The sequence below is a fragment of the Cricetulus griseus genome, chromosome 6 (assembly GCF_003668045.3).
Source record: "Cricetulus griseus strain 17A/GY chromosome 6, alternate assembly CriGri-PICRH-1.0, whole genome shotgun sequence".
Lineage (NCBI taxonomy): Eukaryota > Metazoa > Chordata > Mammalia > Rodentia > Cricetidae > Cricetulus > Cricetulus griseus.
Genome location: NC_048599.1, coordinates 136,579,768 through 136,599,444, shown reverse-complemented (window position 1 = coordinate 136,599,444; position 19,677 = coordinate 136,579,768). Strand labels below are relative to the sequence as shown.

At 55.0% G+C, this 19,677-nt stretch overlaps 4 protein-coding genes across 5 annotated transcripts; 3 read left to right on the top strand and 1 right to left on the bottom strand.

Moving 5' to 3' along the window:
* Positions 1-1,190: 1,190 nt before the first annotated feature.
* Positions 1,191-1,988, bottom strand: Rnf208 (ring finger protein 208). The gene has a single exon (XM_035446236.1). It carries the CDS (start codon positions 1,986-1,988, stop codon positions 1,191-1,193), a length of 798 nt encoding a protein of 265 aa, XP_035302127.1.
* Positions 1,989-5,047: 3,059 nt separating this feature from the next.
* On the top strand, positions 5,048-6,449 carry Cysrt1 (cysteine rich tail 1). The gene is made up of 2 exons (XM_027422849.2): positions 5,048-5,427; positions 5,782-6,449. The coding sequence occupies exon 2, from the start codon at positions 5,790-5,792 to the stop codon at positions 6,216-6,218; it is 429 nt and encodes a 142-aa protein (XP_027278650.1). The 5' UTR covers positions 5,048-5,427; positions 5,782-5,789; the 3' UTR covers positions 6,219-6,449.
* Positions 6,450-8,598: 2,149 nt separating this feature from the next.
* Rnf224 (ring finger protein 224) lies at positions 8,599-9,069 on the top strand. The gene has a single exon (XM_027422748.2). It carries the CDS (start codon positions 8,599-8,601, stop codon positions 9,067-9,069), a length of 471 nt encoding a protein of 156 aa, XP_027278549.1.
* A 2,723-nt stretch (positions 9,070-11,792) lies between these two features.
* On the top strand, positions 11,793-16,482 carry Slc34a3 (solute carrier family 34 member 3). 2 transcript variants are annotated; one of them, XM_035446962.1, is made up of 12 exons: positions 11,793-11,877; positions 12,122-12,208; positions 12,680-12,808; positions 12,895-13,038; positions 13,118-13,229; positions 13,317-13,512; positions 13,672-13,747; positions 13,878-13,973; positions 14,054-14,221; positions 14,310-14,426; positions 14,502-14,626; positions 15,888-16,482. In XM_035446962.1, exons 1-12 carry the CDS (start codon positions 11,793-11,795, stop codon positions 16,353-16,355), a joined length of 1,803 nt encoding a protein of 600 aa, XP_035302853.1. In that variant the 3' UTR covers positions 16,356-16,482. The 2 variants fall into 2 exon arrangements, with proteins under 2 accessions (XP_035302853.1, XP_035302852.1); XM_035446961.1 differs by having other exon boundaries at positions 13,672-13,761; positions 13,889-13,973.
* The last annotated feature ends 3,195 nt before the right edge of the window (positions 16,483-19,677 follow it).

The window sequence follows — 19,677 nt, the reverse complement described above, 5'->3', positions numbered from 1 at the left end:
GAAGGCAAGGCTGCAGAGACCCTCTCACCTGATCCAGAGGTTGGGGTGTGTCCCTGAAGGCCACAGTAGCTAGCAGGAGAGGCCTGCACTGCACAAACATAGCCTTAAAAGCTCCTCACACAACCTAAGATACCCTCACCAGGCAGGACAGCCCCCAGAGCAACTGGGATCAATACTGACTTTGTACTGCAAGGGCCAAGGTTCAATCCAGACCCCGAAGCCTGTAAATGCCTAAGGTCCAGCTCTGTTTCTAGTTGACTACAATTCGTGTCACTGGACTAGGAGCCCTCACTTGGGAGATGAAGATAAATGTAAGCCCACCTCGTGGCTTATTGGTGATGCAATGAAAGGTAGGATGTTTCAGTCTATACCCAGCGTAAGAATGGCTCTCAATAAACTGTTGCTACTGATACCATTGTTACCAGTCATCCTCATCATTACTCCATCTCTGCCATCCAGGCAGTTCTCCTGACACCCTTCGAAGGTACCTGTTCCAGTCACAGGCAGACCAGCACCATACAGGAGACTGCTGGGTCTTGTCCTGCCATAATCTTAGCCGGCTGTAAGCCTCTACTCATGCTGTCCAAAGGCCATTTCCACACATCCTTGGCCAGGGGAAAGGTACTTTGGGAGGGGGGTGGATCTCACTGTGTAACCCATGCTGACCTCACAATTCTCCTGCCTTAACTTCCAGAGTGCTGGGATTACCAATGAGCATCGCCACACACAGCTGAAAATTCTAGCCTAGCTGGGTCACAGCCCCATGTGCCACATACTAGCAGTCCTCTGCACCAATATGTTCACAGCTAGTCCCAGGTCTCCTGAGCAGCACACTTGACCCAGCAGCAGCAAACTTGGCCCAGCCTGGCCATCAACAAGTAGAGCAGACTAACCTTGAATGGAGTTGGGTGGCCTTCTGGCTCTTAATGAGACCCTGTCTGGGCTACAGCCCTGGGAACCTACCCTTGGCCCAAGCGTGGGCATAGGCCACAGGAGTAAGCTTCAATCAGTGAACAAGTGCAAACTTTGGCAAAGAGTTTTAATGGCAAAGTTGGCTGCAGCGACAATGCCACGCGGGGTAGGGCCAGAAGCCACAGTGGGCGAGAAAGGGTCAGCGGGCAACAGGGCAGGGCCAGTTCCCTGAAGAAGCGGCGAGCAAGGGCCGGCAGGCAGTAGTGGGCAGGTGAACACTACATGATGGAACAGGCTGATAGTGGGTTCCGCACATGGCAGGTGCATGCAGCCCCACAGTACTGCCGGAAGGTCTGGTAGCAGCTGCCTTCAGATTCACCCCCCCACTGGCCACCGGATGGGGCAGTCAGGGCTTCAGGTGGCAAGCGGCTCAGGATGGATGTGTTGACAGCCAGTGCAGCCAGGCCATAGTCAGTGAAGAGCACAGTCTCACGGTGGCAGGTGGGACATGAAATAAACTTGTACTTAGGACAAGACTCGTAAAGAATCTGCAGGCACTGCTCACACACAGAGTGCAGGCAAGACAGCACACGGGGCCGCCGCTGAGTGACGTTGTATGTGTGCCCACAGGTGGGGCATTCCAGGGGCTCACCTGCTATCACTGGCCCAGATGATGAAGGTGCAGAGGCTGTTGGGCCAGGTCGAATCACATATTGATTTACAATGACCTCATCCACTGGTGCCACCCGGGGAAAGCCCAATTCAGAACTGCCCTTGCGGGGCCGCCTTGGCAAGGGTGGAGTGTGGGGTGCTCCTTCCAAGGTAGGCATGTCCCCCCCACATGCCTGGTTGACAATGATCTCTGTGTCTGAGGGCCAAGCACGCTTGGGTGCCAGAGTGGGAGTGGGCCTGGGTGCAGGTGGGAAGCAAGGGGTGGCCGCCGGGAGCTCAGGGAACTTTTCAGGGTGGACAATCTTCATGGCCTCCATTTTGAGGATGACATGGGGGCCTTTCAGGCAGGACATGAGGAGGCCCGGCCATCCACTGCCCACCTCGGGCCCAGGGTCAGCTGGCATCCGGCTCTCTACAGTCAGACCGGACGTTGGCACAGGTGGGGGTGTTGGGTGGGGCCGTGGGGGAAGAGAAGGGGCTGCATCCTGGTCCTGCCAGGCCTGGTGAGGACCCCGGTTACAACGTGGACTGCAAGGGGCAGCCGGTGACAGGTTGGGGGGCAGCCCCCCCCCAAGTGGCCACAATGGCTTATCTGGTTCAGTCCGAAGAGGAGGAGGGAGAGGAGGGGGAGGGGGAAGCAGGCGGGGGCAGGGGGGTATGGGAGGCTGTCTTGGATTGTGGGGCTCACCCAGAGGCTCACCCAGGGTCTCTGTCTGCTGAGGCTGGCAAGGGGGCGTGGAGGGGCCTCCTCCTGCAGCAGAGGTCAGCAGTCCCTGGGCCGGGACATCTGGGCAGGCAGGGGCTAGGTGGGCCCCATGGCTCCAGGACAGGGCGCCCAGAGAAGGCAGCTAGCCTGATCCCTGGCTGCCGGAGGACCTGGGCTGCAGGCTCCGCGGCAACAGCAATGGAGAGGCCTGCACCAGGCCCGAGCTGCGGGTGAGAGACAGCGTGAGGGCAGCACGGGGCCCACCTCACTTTCGCCCTCACCCCCACCCCTGCACAAAGGACAGGGTGCCCGACCTCTGACCCTGACCTCATCCGTGGGATCCAAGTCTTCACGGAATTCTGAACCCAACCCCCTCCCCAGTATGCCCTCCGAGGCCAGATTCACTGTCCGGAGGACTGACCCTATGAGAGAAGGAAGGAATGATGCGTCTGACCCCCGCCCCTCCCCCCGCTCACCTGCCCCAGCCTGGCGTTCCCCGGCTGCGCCGCCGCAGCAGCAGAGGTTGTCTCAAAGGCAGGCCCGGATGCAGCGCTCGCACCTTGGCGCTCCCGCTCTAGCGGCTCCGATAGCTCTCGCGGCTCCAGCGGCGACCTCGGGCGATGGCGGGCGAAGGCGGCACCCAGGGGCGCGAGCGCTGGTGCTGGACGCAAGGCTCCGCGAGGCGGCGGCGACAGCGGCGGCGACGGCAGCGGCAGGTGCGTGCGGAGCGTGGCGCGTTCTGCGGCGGAGGCGCGGGGACCGCAGTGCGCGCGGCGCCCGCCGCGCCCGCAGCGCCACCCCCCGTCTGGGGACCCGCGCGGGGTCCACGGGGCGGGGCCAGTCTCCTAGCCGCCCCTCGATCCACTCCTGGCCCGGCGTCCGCTCTCAGGGTCGCCCACCCAGCTAGCTACAGGAGGGTCAGGATACCCGGGTCGCCAACATTCCCTTCCCTCTTAGCTGGCACTCGGAGGGGCCAAACCCTCCGCCGAATTTTCTAAGGGAAACCTTCACTTTTTATTCCCTCACATTTGAGCCTCACAATGCCCGAGCAGGAGTCCCAGCGTTCCACCAGTGTCGCCTCTACCTTTCGAGCTCTGAAGGGGCAGGGAGGGTCCCTTCACTCCAAACCCCGACACACCCCCTGTTTGAACGCCGGGAGTTTTCCAACTCACTGACGTATCCACACATTGCACCCAAGACTCATCAGCTCAAAGAGGGTGATATGACAGTAAAAGGGATAAGGGGCTAAGCGGATACCAGAGGAGTGGACAGAGGGGAGCTGAGGCAGTCACGAGGAGGCTCGGACAGGATGGGAGTCCACGTGTTGGGTGGAGGGCCCACTGAGCACTCACCTGCCTAGGGTGGAGTAGCCCTTTCTTGTATCGCATCAGGTCAGCACGTGCTTCTACGTCTCAGTTATGTACTAAACTGACCCCACCCAGCAGAGGCCCCATTCCTTTCGTCTTCCTCCTCCTACCTGGTCCTCTTCTACCTGGACTACACCTTTGCCTCAGGGGAGCCCTCCGTGAGGAAAGGACAAAGGACACGCTGGGGACCAGGATATCTACATGTTCAGAATGCCATTCTTTACCACCTCATGGCCACCATGCAGCATGGTGCCATACCTGTGACCAACACTGAGTCCTTGCCTGACCCTGGACAGTCCAGATTTTCTTAAGTGTTCCTGGTGAGCCAAAGCTGGGCCAGACTTTACAGCTCTATGGAACCAAGGACACACATCAGGGCTCCTTCAGCAAGACCAGGTGAGAGAAGGGGTCAGGTGCGGGCATGTGGAGGGGAGGCGTCTTGTGGGATCCTGGCATCATGCTGGGGTAACTCAGGTAGTTGTGGCCAGAGAAAGGAATGAGTCCACCTTTCCCGGGAGGTCTCCGTTCGCTCACCCACCCACTCCGCCCACGCGCAAAGCCACCTACGGCCCCACCCTTTGCCTAGAGTCCCACCCCGTGAAATAAAGCCACGCCCCGTGGGAGAATAAGCGCTCCTCCCATCCCCCCGCCGCAGTTCTATCCTGAGTGGAGCAAGGCAAGGATCCATCCAAACCGGGTCTTTCGGGAAACCCTGGAGCGCGAAGGCTTCTGGGGAATTAAGTTTTCACTGGGCACCTCGGCTGGGTTTACGCATGCTCGCGGCTAGGGGCGGAGTCGGACTCCTACGTGGAGAGCTCGGTTTTCCACCTCTTAAGCATGTTTCCCCCAGACCCATTTCCTTCTACTTGCTAAGTTGCTCAACCTGCCTGACTGGCTCTACGCAGGCTACTCAGTCACCCTGGCTTGCAGTCCCTGTCCTACTTGGTCTCTCCTTCCTGGTGTTTTCCCGAATGGTGTCCGAGCCTGTCCCACTGTAGTGTAGATCCAGAAGAGCTCACCGGTTGGTCCATAAGCTTGCTACTATTGTTTCACCCCTAGCCCCACCGTCATTCTTCGTGTCCCCTATGGGCAAGGAGGTGAAGATACAGAAGCAAAAGGGTGCCAGGGCCAAGAATGGGTGCAGGGGACAGAAAACTTTGGGAAACTTTCACCCCAACTCACCAACACAGGGAAACTGCAGTTTCAAAAACAAGCCGAAAATGTCACTGTGTCTGAAATCCATGTCACCAATTATAAGATGAGTAAATTATATCTACAAAGTTGTGTCAAACATTTTTTTATTATTATTAAAGTGGACAACCCTCCAAGTAGTCTCAAGAATCCCAGTATCTGCTGGGTATGGGCAGTAGGTGGCAAGGAGGAACTCTGGACAGTGCTGTAGAAATGTGAGCAACGGCTGGATAACCCCATCCCATCGGAAGGCCCCAGAATCCAATGGCCTGCCTCCACTTCCTTCCAGAGGCCATGACCCAAGGAGGTAGATGAATCGTGATTGACTCACCCTAGATTGGCAAATGCCCCTTAGAGCCCAAACCTTGGCCTCCACCCATCTGGGAATGAGGGGTGACTGGCTGCTGTGCTCTAGTTGCTAAGGCCTCTTAGGATCTTGGGAACCCCATCTTTGAGCTCCACCCCAAAGCCCCACCCCTCTCTAGGAGGGAAAAGGCACCTGCTGGTAGCTGTGTTCGCAGGCACTGGGACCTGGAGCTGGAAGACAAGAACACATACTGCTGCTGCTGCTTACTGCAGGTGAGTCCTTGCCCCAGTGACTGACCTGTACTTAGAGGGACCTCCTAAGACAGCCCCTACTCTCCCTTGGACCAGCTCACCAGTGTCTCCTAGCCTTATATCCCCATTCCCAGCTGCATCCAGGAGCATTTCTTGGATACTTGATGGAGGGTGGCAACTGGTACTTGGACCTACCTCCAAGACACATAGGCCTTGTGTGTATTCTGATGTCCCCACATCTGCCTGCAGATACCTCAGTGATATGGCTCTTCACAAGGCAGGCTCCTCCTAAATGGGTGTCTTCTTGGGCTACAGGCTTCTAAGCAGCTTTTTTCTTCCCTGTGTCCACATATGTGTCTCTGCTCACCCCTGCAGCCTGGGCCATGGACCCCCATGAGATACTTACGAAGAATCCATATGCCCATATCAGCATCCCTCGGGCTCACCTGCGGTCTGACCTGGGGCAGCAGTTAGAGGAGGTTCCCTCTTCATCTTCCTCCTCTGAGACTCAGCCTCTGCCTTCAGGAACCTGTGTCCCAGAACCAGTGGGCATCTTGCAACCCACTGAAGCCCCAGGGCCCAAGGGGATCAAGGGTATCAAAGGTACTCCTGAGCAGAGCCAACAGACCTGGCAGTCACCCTGCAATCCCTATAGCAGTGGGCAGCGTCCATCAGGACTGACCTATGCTGGCCTGCCGCCTGTGGGGCGTGGCGATGACATTGCCCACAACTGCTGCTGCTTCCCTTGCTGCTCTTGCTGCCACTGTCCACGATTCTGCCGTTGTCACAGCTGTTGTTGTGTTGTCTCCTAGCCTGGCTATCCAATATCCAGGGCTGTGGGGCCCAGGCCTGAGCTCAATGCCAAAGTGGTGCTGGACATCAGAAGCGGCCATTGTCATGGGCATCAGCCACTTGCTGGTCTGGACGGGGGAGCCTGTCCACCAGGAAGGATCAACTGGCGCCCTCTGGAATATGGTCCCAGCCACCAACCACATTGGCAGAATAGGGACACCCTTCAGTTCCTGCAAGACTTTGGCAATAAAGCAGGGTGAGCATTGTGCCAGTGACTCCTTTTTTTGCCAGGGGCCCATTTGGGAGAGGGTCCTAGTCTGGACAGCTACTTTTGCCCTCAAATACACAAATACAATCTCCCCAGTAGGCTCCCAGACCCTGTGGGACCTTCCAGAGACTGGAAAGCCACTGCCTCATGACATCCACAATTTAGGGGCCTTGCAGGCTTCAGTCCACCCAGGGGCCTGTAGGTGGTAATATGTTCACCTCCCTGGGCCAGGTCCCAGTTCTCCCTAGGGCTAAAGCTGAGGTAGTAAACAAGGTTAACCAAGTCACAAGATGGGGGTCTCATACTTGCCACTGTGGGGGGCCCCAAGAAAATACTCTGGGGAAGGATCAGATTGGAGGGCTGTTGGTGGGTGGGGTTGATGTTAGCAGGTTTCAGGGAGTGGGAGCTCAAGATCCAGGGCCCAAAACCCAGCCCTGCCCAATGTGAGTCACCTCCCGGCCTCAGCCAGGGCATGTTTCTAGTTTCCCACAAAAGATAATTCCTACAATCCAAAGTTCTGCTGTTGAACCTATTTCGAGTGATGTGTACCAGGCTTTGAAGATGAGGCAGGGAAGGGTGAAGGGGGAGTGTTCTCTTCTTGTCTGTCCAAGCAGTGTAAGATGCCTGCTGGGGGCATGTATGAGACACCAGGGTAGGGAGTGTGCAAGCAGGCCAGCTCTGGGTAGCCTGGTGTTTCCGGGGCAGGGCAGAGCCACAGCGCCACATGAAGAGGAAGAGCTGGCCTCACAAGACAAACGAGTCCTCCTGAAGTTGGCCCTCCCCTGATGCAGAGACAGGTCATATAAGAGGGCAGGCTAGATGTGTAGTGTATAGAGGTCTCCAGGTCATTCATTGCCCTGACTCTCCTCTCCAAGCCCCTTGTCCCCTGATCCAGTGAAGGCCAGCACAGGAACCCGTTTGACCAGTCTTAAAGGCAGATTGCCAAGCAGGTGGGTAAAAGTGAGAAAGGAAGCTTGCTGTGCCCTTTGGCTTTCTCCTAGCAACCCTGTGTGCAGTCCTAGGGGTCCTGCCAGCCTGTCCCATCTCAACTGGGTCTCCCTCATTCTGTGCTGTCTCCAGTCCTCATCACAGGGAACACTGATCCCACTTCCCTCAACTGTCTGTCTGGACTATTGCAAAGGCTAAGGGTCCCATAGGCAATCAATTGGGAGGTGCTTGGGATGGGGTGTGGGGTTTCTGGGATGATGGTTGTGTGAGGGAGTCTATCTGAGTGCCACTTCAGGGCTGATGGGCAGGCTCCTGCCTGTGACATCACAGGATAGACCTAGTTTAGGTAGGGAGGAAGGTGATCCTGAGAAGTGCCATAAATTAGCAAGAATATGCTCCCTACCATGGAGCTAGGGGTAGGAGCAGGTTCCCTGGGAGGTGATGTGAGCTGAGGCTGAAGAGTGAGCATCCCTCAGGCCAAAACAGGAAAACATTACAAAAGGGGGATCAAATGAGGAGTGAGGGCTTGAGCTTGGGAGAAGGGTACAGGAATGGGGAGGACATAAACTCTGGGGACATCTAGGGTGGAGAAAGATAAAGCCAGATCTCTAGGAGTTACAGGAGGGAGTGGTCTGGATAGCATCCGTTCTGCAGGGGGCTGGTTCACCTGATTGCCTGCCCAGTGGGTGGTGCCTCAGATCCAGTTGCAGGCGCTTTGTGGCTGAAAGGGGAGCCCACTCTCAGTTGATGCAGCCACCACCTGCCTCCTGCCGACTTGCCTGTGTGGCCAGTAACGCGAGCCCAAGGAAGGAGCCATGAGGTGTCCAGGGTCCCCACCCCCTTCTCCTGCAATCCTCTAGCTGGGAATATCTTTCTTGGTGGAGTGGATGCAGGTAAGAGAAGCCTGGGGTTCAGTAAGGCTAAGGGCTGGGGAGGGCCATGGAAGGGTCTCAACAGTGAGGTGCAGTGTTGTTTCAGGCGATGGCCACAGAAACGAGAGGTATGTCCAGACTTGGTGTTAGCCCAAGGCCAACATCTTCCCTCCAGGTGTGCAGACATTACTGTCCCTTAGCCCTGTCATCTGTCATCTAGGGGTTAACATGGACCAAAACATCACATAGGTGGGTTGAGGTGGACTGTAGCTTGTGCTGTTGCCCTGTTGGTTCCCTCTTACTTTCCCTAGGATGCTGCAGCCTGAAGGCCCCCAAGCCTTGGAGGAAGGGGCAGCCCTGACAGCCCCACGGAATGACTGCATCATTTGCTACTCTGCCTATGACCTCTCAGTACACTTGCCTCGCCGCCTCTACTGTGGCCACACCTTTTGCCAGGCATGCATGCGGCGGCTGGACACTCCAGCCCAGGAACAGCACTGGATCCCCTGCCCACAGTGCCGTCAAAGTACCCCTATGCCCCGAGGAGGGGTGACCATGTTGGACCTGGACCTAGCTGCCTTTTTGGCAGTCAAAGCTGAACGGGAACCATCAAGATTAGAACCCAGGTCCTCTGTCCCCCTCAAAGTCAGCACTACCATCACTCAGCAGCCAGCTGGACTCTACCCCACCTTGGGCCCCCAACCCCACTTTCCTGAGCCTGGCTGTTGCTGCTGGGGCTGGGGAAGACTGTGTTGGTATCCCCCTGGGAACCCTGAGATCTAAATTCTGGCTATCTCCACCTCCACAAAGCAAACCGGGCTAGCAGCTTGCCTGCCTTGGAGCCACTGATCATACACCGTGCAAATGGAACAGCCTGCTAGCAGGGAATCCTCCTTATAGTCCTGCATGACCCAACATAGTGGCGTCACCCTGACCAGAGACATCTCAGGTTATAACCTAAGGTCAGAGTCAATGGCCACAGTAGGCTGGTGACTTCCCATTATACTAGTCTAGATTTCCATACCCCAAACTAGCCTGACTTTGTTTGGCTAACCAACATTCTTCTGTCTATGTCACCTGTAAACCCAGGATTTAGCTCAGAGAGTGGCTCCTACAAGTCTGTGGGAATAAGTGGCTGGGACAGGGCCAGGCTGTGGTTGTGTATGAGTGGCTGGCATCAGAGCAGGTCTGCCTCTCGGTAGACATTCAGAGGTATGAGCCAGGAGGGAGAGCAGGTTACCTCCTTTGTCCCGGAGTCTTACCTGTTTCATCTATTCTACAGTGGCCACTGAGCTACTCCCATGAGCCAGGCACTATTCTGAGAGTGTCTGCCGTAGCACAAAGCCCCCTCTTTGACAGGCATCACACCAGGGTACCATAAGGACAAGGAGTCTTGCCTGAGGTCTCACAGCTCATCATCCTATCTCATACAATTTTTTTGTTGTTGTTGTTTTGGTTTTTTGAGACAGGGTTTCTCTGTAGTTTTGGAGCCTGTCCTGGAACTCTCTCTGTAAACCAGGCTGGCCTCGAACTCCCTGCCTCCCCAGTGCTGGGATCAAAGGTGTGCAACACCGCTGCCCGGCTCAATCATCCTATCTCAAGACTCCCAGCCTCTTTCTGCCTCTGGTGACCATAATAACATAGACTCTTGTATAGGTGCTCAAGGTTACAGATTACTGACAACCCTCAGGCCAAACCCTCTGTAACCCTCCATCCCTCTAGGAAGGAGTTGTATTCAGGAGCCCCTGGGAGGGGCCTCCTGAGGAGTGGTTGTAGGATGGGGAAGAAAGAGAATTTGCTGAATAGACATCAAGAAGACTCCTTCCCTGGGCAAAGTCCCTCAAGCACCCAGGGACAGAGCTGGGCAGTGAGCAGAGCAGGGTGCTGGAGCCTACAGGGCTGCTGGAGAAATAGCTTGCAGGGGAGGGCCTAGTACCCAACCCAGGGGCTGGAAGGGGGCTGACCCACAAGACAGGACATTTCACAGCACATGGGTTCAGAATAGCACTCATCTGGGAAAAGATACTCAGATAGGGTTCAGGCAATGAACACTGTGGGATGGGGAAGGGCTCTGCCCTCCTCCCTCCATCTTTGCAGATAGAGACTCTGTGTCCTGGCCCCCTGCTAGTCTCCACAGAAAGCCCTTCTGGACCTAGCACTACCCTTAAATTCAGATTTGAATCTGCTGACCTGAGAGCCTGGGTACCTTCCCAGGCCACCTGAGGAAATCTGTCTTCCACACCCAGTTGGTGCAAAGGGCTTCTTCCATCTCATCTCTATCAGGTGCACAGATGATCATGATAAGGTTTGCAGAGTTCAAAGGAACACAGAAAGAGAAGGGCAACATTCCGGGGTCCCTAGGCAGCCGCAGCCAGAATGAAAGCGTCCTGCCTGGGTGGTGTAGAGTGTCCATTAAATGTATCAGATGCCTACTGGTGGCTGCAGTGTCTAGCTCTATTATACTCCTGGCCATGTGTTGCCCATCCCTAGAAGTTCCACCCCAAAAGAGTTAGGCTGGGGGATCAGAACTCCTAACCTTAGGATGACAAGGACCTGAGTAAGTCCTCGGGGCCAGGCAGGGTCTCCCCTTGGGGGCCCCAGCTCCTGGGTAAACATTAATGGGGCTCCACACACAGCAGGTCATGTGCACACTGGGCAGATCTTTGACCTGCAGCTATTCCTGCTGGGCCTCCTTCCTGCTGGTGCCCCTCACCACACATGCAGGTAGGAGCTCCTAGAACTAGACCAAGCTAAGGGGCACTAGACCAGAGCTGAGTGACCACCAGTTCCAGGGTTTGGGCACCATTCTGAACCCCCAGGACCTTAGAGCAAGTGAGAAGAACCTAAGGGCAAGCCAGAGGGAGGGGACACAAAGGACCCCTGGACCTGAGCCCAAGCACTAGGGAAGGGGGTCAGGGTAGACTAGGATTCAAAGAGTTCCATACCCAGAGACCCATGGAGCCAGAGCTGCTAGAAGGGACCTGACGTGAGCAGGGGGCTCCCAAGCCCTGCTCCTAAGTTGGGGGTGGGGTGGGGCTCTTATCAAGCAAAGACGTCACTTGTTTGGTATCAAATACCAAAGTCTAAGCTGGGACCATCTGCAGTGTCCTCACTGACACTTGATAGGAGAAATCCCAGGGCTCTCTAGCTACCGGCTACTTCCAGCCAGCGCCCCAGAACCCTGTGCCCTCAGTGAGCTGTCAAACCTTCTTCCAGCCAAGACCAGTAAGAGAGCTGGGGCTCCAGTAGTCCCTGTCTTCTGCCCTCTAAAACTAGACTGGGCTCTCCTGACAACCACCTGAGGTCACAGTAGCCATCTGCCTATGGTCAGAGGGGAGAGCCACCAAGACCTGTGTGGTGGGGGCTGTGGCTGACGGTTCAGATCAGGGGCCTGACTTCAGACTGCTTCGTGGGCTAGAGGTGAAGTAGGAAGAACAACCAGCTCTTACCTGCCTTGCCCTCAGCAGATCTAGGATTGGGCCTGGGTCACTCTCTGCTTGAAATCCATGCCGAATTCCCTCGCTGGTGGCCAGTTCCCCAACCCTACTCTGGATGCGATTGACCTGGAAGACCGGAATCCGAGAAATGCAGGTATCAGGCCTCCCCAGGGCTCTACCTCTACACTAGGCAAAATGAGGTTTCTCTAGATGCCCTCTTGAAGGATTCTAGTGTCTCCTCACACCTCTGGCCTGAGCCAGACTCACCGGAGCCATTTCCCTTCCCTGCTTGTTCCTCACCCTGGCCCCTTGTACCCAGCCCCTTACACCTCTTACTTCCTTTTGTCCCTCCTCCTTGGGGGTTCTACCAACAGCCCTATCTGACTTGACCCCTGCAGGGACCTCCAGTTCTATCCCAGGCCTGGAGGAGGGAAGCACAGATCCCTGGGCCTTCCCTCAGCTGAAGAACACTGGCCAACTGAAAGGTAGGTTTGGGGGTGATGAGACAGTGGACAGGCAGGTCCCTGGCTTCCTGTTTCTCAGCAGAGTATAGGCTGGGACTTAGCAGAACACACCTCATAGAAACCCACATTAATCTGCTTGAGATGGAGTGAAAATTCCCCTTCCAGCCTCTTGTCTTCCTTTTCCTCCCTGATGATGGCTCCAATTCTGGGACTCCCCCTCCAAGGTCATGGGCTTAGCCATATGGCAAAGGAACAAGAGAGGACAAAGGAGGAGACACAGAAAGGAGGAGACACAGACTCTGCCCTGGGGAACACATGAGGAGGACATGGGTTCCTGTCCAATGGGACAGAAGGGAGATCCTGTGCTCTGCCTGAGAGGTGACAGGAAACATGGTCCTTGTTCATCGGGAACAAAGTGTGTGTATATATGGAGGGGGTACTGCTGCCGGGTAGTAGCCAGTTGGTCAAATATTGTCTATCTGGTGTCCCTAGAGGTCAGCATGGCCAGCAGGCTTCGCAAGGTGGTTATCGGCTTCCTCAAGTTGTGTGGACTCCTGGGAAGCCTCTACTTTTTCATCTGCTCCCTGGACATCCTCAGCTCTGCCTTCCAGCTGCTAGGCAGTGAGTGACCGGGGGGGGGGGGAGGCCAGGGTGGGTCTAGGAAGTTAGTTCTTTACAGCCTCATTGCATTTCTTTGTGTGGGACAGGCAAAATGGCTGGAGACATTTTCAAGGACAATGTGGTACTGTCCAACCCTGTGGCTGGCTTGGTCATTGGTGTGCTGGTCACAGTCCTTGTACAGAGCTCCAGCACATCTTCCTCTATCGTGGTCAGCATGGTGGCCTCAAAGTGTGAGTGCATCTCTCTTTCCCAGGGCAGCGGTGGGTGGGTTGGTGAACAGGCAGGGCTGCTGAAACGGCACCCCTACAGTGCTGACTGTCCAGGTATCTGTGCCTATCATCATGGGCGTCAACGTGGGCACTTCCATCACCAGCACCCTGGTCTCAATGGCGCAGTCAGGGGACCGGGATGAGTTCCAGAGGTGAGTCATGACTGAAGGGCCAGGCTGGGTCTGCCTTGGCCTCAGTAGAGGCTGCTCAGACAGACAGCCTGCCCTGTGTGACTGCAGGGCCTTCAGCGGCTCGGCTGTGCATGGTATCTTCAACTGGCTCACAGTGTTGGTATTGCTGCCACTGGAGTGCGCCACAGCAGCATTAGAGAGGCTGAGTGAACTGGCCCTGGGTGCTGCTAGCCTGCAGCCAGGGGGGCAGGCCCCCGACATCCTCAAGGCACTGACGCAGCCTTTCACACACCTCATCATCCAGGTGAGGACAGATGTGCCATAAGAAGGTACCGGTGTCTGGCTGATGAGGAACAGGAGGCAGAAGCCCTGTCCTGGATGGGGACAGAAGAGGGTTTAGGTTTGTAATAGGCTGAGGGATAAAGAATCTCAGACACATAATTATGCCCCCTCTGTCTACCAGCTGGATAGCAGCGTGATCACTGGAAGTGCTACCAGCAACAACACTAACAGCAGCCTGATTAAGCAATGGTGTGGCGTCAGGGAGGAGACGGTGAGGTGCCTCTGACCCCATCCCTCATTTGACCTCTGACCTGCTGAATCATCCCACCCTTGATCTTGATCCTTTTAACTTCTATCTGCCCGCTGTGAGCCTGGCCTGAGTCCTCCCTACCCCTCAGCCTCAGGGCAGCAATGAAGAATGCAGCATCTTCAACCCCTGCACAGAGAACAGCACAGCATCCCCAGAGGAGAGCAAAGTGCCTTGTGAGTACCTCCACCAGTCCTACCCACTACCCTGCTTACTGCTCTAATTCCCTCCTACTCATCACCCTGCCCTGCCACAGGCAATCACCTATTTGTGGGCACCGGGCTCACGGATTTGGCTGTAGGCTTCATCCTGCTAGCGGGCTCTCTGCTGGTGCTCTGTACCTGTCTGGTCCTTATCGTTAAGCTGCTCAACTCTGTGCTGCAGGGCCGCATCGCACAGGCTGTGAGAACTGTCATCAATGCAGGTAGGTGTATGGGGCCCTGGAACTGGGCTGGAGGATAAGCCAGGAAGTTAAGAATGACCCGACTGCCTTCCACCCTACACCCCTGCAGACTTCCCCTTCCCCTTTGGCTGGCTCAGTGGCTACTTGGCCATCCTCGTTGGTGCAGGCCTAACCTTCTTGCTTCAGAGCAGTAGTGTATTCACAGCAGCCATTGTGCCTCTCATGGGTAAGCCAAAGTGGACAATGGACTTGGGGTTGGGGGAGCTGGGCTGGAGCCCCTGCTGACCCTTCATTCCTCCAGGGGTTGGGGTGATCAACCTGGAACGGGCCTACCCCCTATTCCTGGGCTCCAACATTGGCACCACCACCACGGCCCTGCTGGCTGCCCTGGCCAGCCCTGCAGACATGATGCTCTTCGCAGTCCAGGTACAGCCCTCAACCACTTCCCTGTTCCAAGCACAGCCAAAGCTGGTTACAGCTCCAGTTCTTCTTGGGGTCCTCAGACTCCAACCACAGGCCTGCAGCACCAGATCCGGGGGGCCACTGCAGCCACTTACAGCTCTAGCCTCAGTTCTTCCTTTCCAGGGCTACTTTCATCTCATGCCCTTTGTCCCTCTATCATTGGCAGCACCCCAGCTTCCTCTGAAGGATCACTACTTTTCTGGTCCCTTCATCCTGGACTCCTCTCGGGGTATCCAAGAGTGGCCCTCTGGTCCACACTTCCAATGTGACTGTTCCAAAATTCCTGTTCCTCCATGTACCAAGAACACTAGCTAAAGACCCCACCCTGGGGATGTCCCAGCTCACGTGTGCACCTGTGCTAGCTGCATCATGCCACCTCATCTGAGACATGATTCTGCCTCTAAGTTGTCTCCCCCTAACCCTAAATCTTGCAGCTCTGTGCCTCACCCTTAGTCCTATTTGAGCTCTGACCCTCTAAATCACCTAGTCTTTGGTCCACTGCTCTGACTCTAACTTCCCTCTGTGCAGGACAGGATCGGTTTCTGAAATCTTGGGTAGCGCTAGCTGCTGCTCCCAGGAAAAACACCAACCTAGCCCTCTCTCGCCCCCCCCCCCACCTGCATCTTTGCCTCTGTGTCATCTTTGTCACTCAGATCCTCCTGACCATGAACCATCCTTTCTCAGTCCTCTGGATTGTGCTCACTCACAGAAAGGCCATGTGTTGTGTTCCCTGCTCACCCCACTCCACCCTGCATTGTCTCTGACAGCAGCAGGGATGTGTTACTGCACACAAATGCTGGCATAGGCCCTTATCTCCCGAAATGTGGGGGAGGTTATGTGGTGAACACCAACCTACTCTGGATGGACCCTGTCATCCTAATCGGTCTATCTGAACCACTCTGCGGGACATAACAGACAAGCTTCAGACTTGAGCGGAACAGGGAAAAGCATGGTTTCTTTTTCTTTGTTTTATTTATTGTTTTTCAAGACAGGGTGTGTGTGTGTGTGTGTGTGTGTGTGTGTGTAGCCCTGGCTGTCCTGGAACTCTCTCTGTAGACAGGACTGACTTTGAAATCACGGAGATCTGCCTACCTCTGCCTCCTGAGTGCTGGGATTAAAGCCTTGAGTCACCACCACCAGGCAAAAGGCCCGGTTTCTAAAAGCCCAGTGGTCCATATCATCTGGTCCAAGCTTCTCACCCCTTCTTGCCCTTCCTGCCTACCAGGTTGCTCTCATCCACTTCTTCTTCAACCTGGCTGGCATACTGCTGTGGTACCTGGTGCCTGTCCTGAGACTACCCATTCCACTGGCCAAGCGCTTTGGGGACCTGACTGCCCAGTACCGCTGGGTAGCCATTGTCTACCTACTATTCACCTTCCTGCTGCTGCCCTTGGCAGCCTTTGGACTTTCCCTGGCAGGGGGCTCAGTGCTGGCTGCAGTGGGAGGTCCTCTGGTGGGGTTGGTGCTCCTTATCATCCTGGTTAATATCCTGCAAAGACACCGGCCATCTTGGCTGCCTCACTGTCTTCGATCCTGGGCCTGGCTGCCTCTCTGGCTCCATTCTCTGGAGCCCTGGGACCGCCTGGTGACTGGTTGTTGCCCCTGCAGGGCTTGCAAAAGCAACTCCAGTATGGCCAGCAAAGTGGCTAACTGCTATGAGAACCCAGAGATCATAGCTTCCCAGCAGCTGTGAAAAGTGGATGGCATAGTACATCTACCTAGTTACACCAGCTTCAGGCCACTGGAGGCTGGAGAGACCACCCGCTAGTCTTCCCTGGGGACGGAGGGGAGGGGCTCAACATGGACGTTCTAGTCTCCTGTATGCCATTCTTTGCAAATAAATGACGCTGTTACCAAGGAGTGTTGACCTTCTCTCTCAGGTAATGCCGCCTGAGGAAGCACCTATCCCAACAGAGTTGAGGCTGACAAGCAGCTCCATGCTGCCCCTATCGGAAACTCGGGATTAGAGTTACCCCTAGGTCGATGCTTGTTTATTTCTGTGGTGGTTGGTGACAGCCGGTTTACAGGAGGCCTTCCGGCTGGGGGCTGTCTGGGAAGGCTGAGCAGGGCAGAGAGCCCAAGTTCTCGTGGAGAGGGAGACCAGAGAGCCATCCACCAGGCGATGGGTGTGAAGAACCTACAGTAGAGTGTGGCGCCTGCACCACGAGCAAATCTAATGTATGGGGGGAAAGCCTGGAGATTTAAATGAAAGACAAGACGTCTGTTTGTGCTAAGAGAATGTGTGTGTCTGTATTGTAGGGTGGGAGCAACCTTATATACAGACTTACAGCACGGTGGGAAAACCCCAGGTGTTAAGAACTCGTGTTTTCCCAGGTGTGGTTGATGCCAGTGGGGCAAGGCAGGGACTATAAGCCAGGACTAGAAAGCAGGATACAGGATTGAGAGATGGCTCAGTGGTTAAGAACACTCACTACTCTTGCAGAGGTCCTGAGTTCAATTCCCAGAAACCACATGGTGGCTCAACCATCTGTAGTGGGATGTGATGCCCTGTTCTGGAATAAAGGAGTATGTGGAAATAGAGTGTTCATTTACATAAAATAAATAATAAATAAAGCCTTTTTTCGAGGGGGGGGGTGTTTCGAGACAGGGTTTCTCCATGTAGCTTTGGAACCTATCCTGGCACTCGCTCTGGAGACCAAGCTGGCCTCGAACTCACAGAGATCCGCCTGCCTCTGCCTCCCAAGTGCTGGGACTAAAGGCGTGCACCACCAACGCCAGGCTATAAAGTCTTAAAAAAAAAGAAAGAAAGAAAAAAGAAAAGAAAACAGGATGCATCTGTGATTATTGGCTGACAAGCAACCCACAGAGACCCCATGGGGGCTGGGGCCCAACAGTAGAGTATATGACTGTTCAAGAGGTTCAGTTTGAGTTGTTCAAGAGGTTCAGCTTGTGTCCTGCCCCATAGCTTGGTCAGGCATGGTCTCCCTAGCCGCCAGGGGGCACCCTTCCTCCTGCTGAGATCCTAAACAGCACCCTCCCTCCGCCACCTTGGTGCCCAAACTTGTCCAGAAAGCCTGCTTGGACTTGCCCATCTAGCTGAAAGGATATAAGGGCTTGTTTATTTCTGTGGTGGTTGGTGACATTTTCTTTGCCTGAGTGCCTAAGAAAGGCCCTGGGAGAGGATGGGGCCCTGGTAGGGGCTCTTACCCTCCTTCTCCGTGCCTCCCACAGGCGGTCTGGTTTTTAAACAGGAAGGCTTGTCCTGTCCTGCAGCCAAAAGGTAACTGGACACCAGAAAAGAGGCAGAGGCCTCTCGCCACTTCCTATAGCTCAAGGCTGCTGACAACCCTACCCCCACCTCTCCCACCCCCCCCAAAAGCCACCCAAAACTCAGGCACTGGATTATAGCAGTGGGACCCACAGAAGAGCTGACCCTGGACTGGACAGGGATATCCACTGGTCTGTCCATCACAACTTTCAGGCATGTCCAGTCTTTTGACATTGAGGCACGACATTGTCATCGCAAAGCTCATGACCCAGAACTGTACAACTGAGTTACAACAAAACCCTCAATGTTTTATAAGTAAGCCCACTAGTTTGAGTTGTTTCATTTATAACCACCCTTGCCCACATCTGTGTGAATTTTCTTGCCCCAAAACCTTTCCCAGTACCTCTTTCCCTACCTCCAGGTTTGCCTAGCCAGATACTGTGGGTCAACAGATACGGCCTTCAGGGAGATGAAGCCTGGAGAGCCTCTAGGGTACTATCCTTGATTGAGAGAGAGAGAGAGAGGAGATAGAGAGAGAGAGAGAAAGAGAGAGAGAGAGAGAGAGAAAGAGAGAGAGAGAGAGAGAGAGGGAGAGAGGTTTTGAGACAGAGTTTCTCTGTGCTCTGTGGCTTTGGAGGATATCCTGGAACTAGCTCTTGTAGACCAGGCTGGTCTTGAACTCACAGAGATCCACCTGCCTCTGCCTCCTGAGTGGTGGGATTAAAGGTGTGTGCCACCACCGCCTGGTTGTGTGTTTTAACATTTATTTAGATTTATGTATTTTATGTGTGTGTTTCTGTTGTTGTTTATTGGGGGGTTTTGTTTTGTTTTGTTTTTTTTGGCTATGTGTATGTATGTGCACAGCTTGTGCCTGGTGCCATTGGAAGTCAGAAGGTGTCAGGTCACCTTGATGGATGAATGGCTGTGAACCACCACGTAGGTATTGGGATACAAACCTGGGCCCTCTGCAAGGGCAACAAGCATTTTTAACTCCTGAGCCATATGTCTAGGCCGCTTTGTATTTTCTGATTCCCTACAATCCTCCACACACATTGTGAATGTCTCTATGGTTCTTTCTGTATCTTAGAACAACCCAGGCCTCTTTACCCATAGCCTCTATGTCACCCAAGTTCTGTGCTATGCCCTACCCCAGCTCCTAGGATTCCTGGGCCTGGAATTCATTCTGTCTATCAAGAGAATTGACTGCCTGCTCTGGGAGCCAAGGACTTGCAGAGATGAACCCCAGGAAAGACAGAGCAAGGTCTGTGCACTGCAGCCTTAGTTCACCCACTCTTGTGATTGATTGGTTGCAGGGTGCTTTTACACAGCCTTATGGTGTTCTCTGATGTTCCAGAGGCGGGGCTGAGCCAGACTGCTTCCCTGGAAGATCCATTCAGGGAGGTCAGTGAGGCCTCGTCCACAGGGGAAACACCTTGGCACCGCTTCTTCCGGGGTGAGGGAAGGCCTTCCACAAAAGCTGACCACAGGGTCCTTTAAGGCCGCAAAGACTGTCTGCCTGCTGCTCCTGCCTGGCAGTAATGCACCCTCCCACTGGGACCATGGCCACCAGTAAACAGAGCCTTCCTTGTGCAGCCTCCAACAGCTGCAGGCTGGGTAGGGAGGACAGGCACCTAATGCTCCCACAGCCCATTCTGCCTTGCTTCCCTGCTCTTCTGGCCAGCTCTGTGCACATCCTTTCAGGCTATAGGCTCCGGATCTTCTTGTCCTACTGGGCCTTCTTTCTCGCTAGCACAAAACCCGCACCATGAGCAAGTCCAAGGTATCA

What these genes read in the sequence shown, in the direction of transcription:
- Rnf224 (XM_027422748.2), top strand. Translation starts at nt 8,599, where the DNA reads ATGCTGCAGCCTGAAGGCCCCCAAGCCTTGGAGGAAGGGGCAGCCCTG.
- Rnf208 (XM_035446236.1), bottom strand. Translation starts at nt 1,988, where the DNA reads ATGCCAGCTGACCCTGGGCCCGAGGTGGGCAGTGGATGGCCGGGCCTC.
- Slc34a3 (XM_035446961.1), top strand. Translation starts at nt 11,793, where the DNA reads ATGCCGAATTCCCTCGCTGGTGGCCAGTTCCCCAACCCTACTCTGGAT. An exon ending in TGCCTTCCAGCTGCTAGGCA is followed by an intron (nt 12,809 to 12,894) that starts GTGAGTGACCGG and finishes TGTGTGGGACAG; the next exon opens with GCAAAATGGCTGGAGACATT. An exon ending in GAGAACTGTCATCAATGCAG is followed by an intron (nt 14,222 to 14,309) that starts GTAGGTGTATGG and finishes ACACCCCTGCAG; the next exon opens with ACTTCCCCTTCCCCTTTGGC.
- Cysrt1 (XM_027422849.2), top strand. Translation starts at nt 5,790, where the DNA reads ATGGACCCCCATGAGATACTTACGAAGAATCCATATGCCCATATCAGC.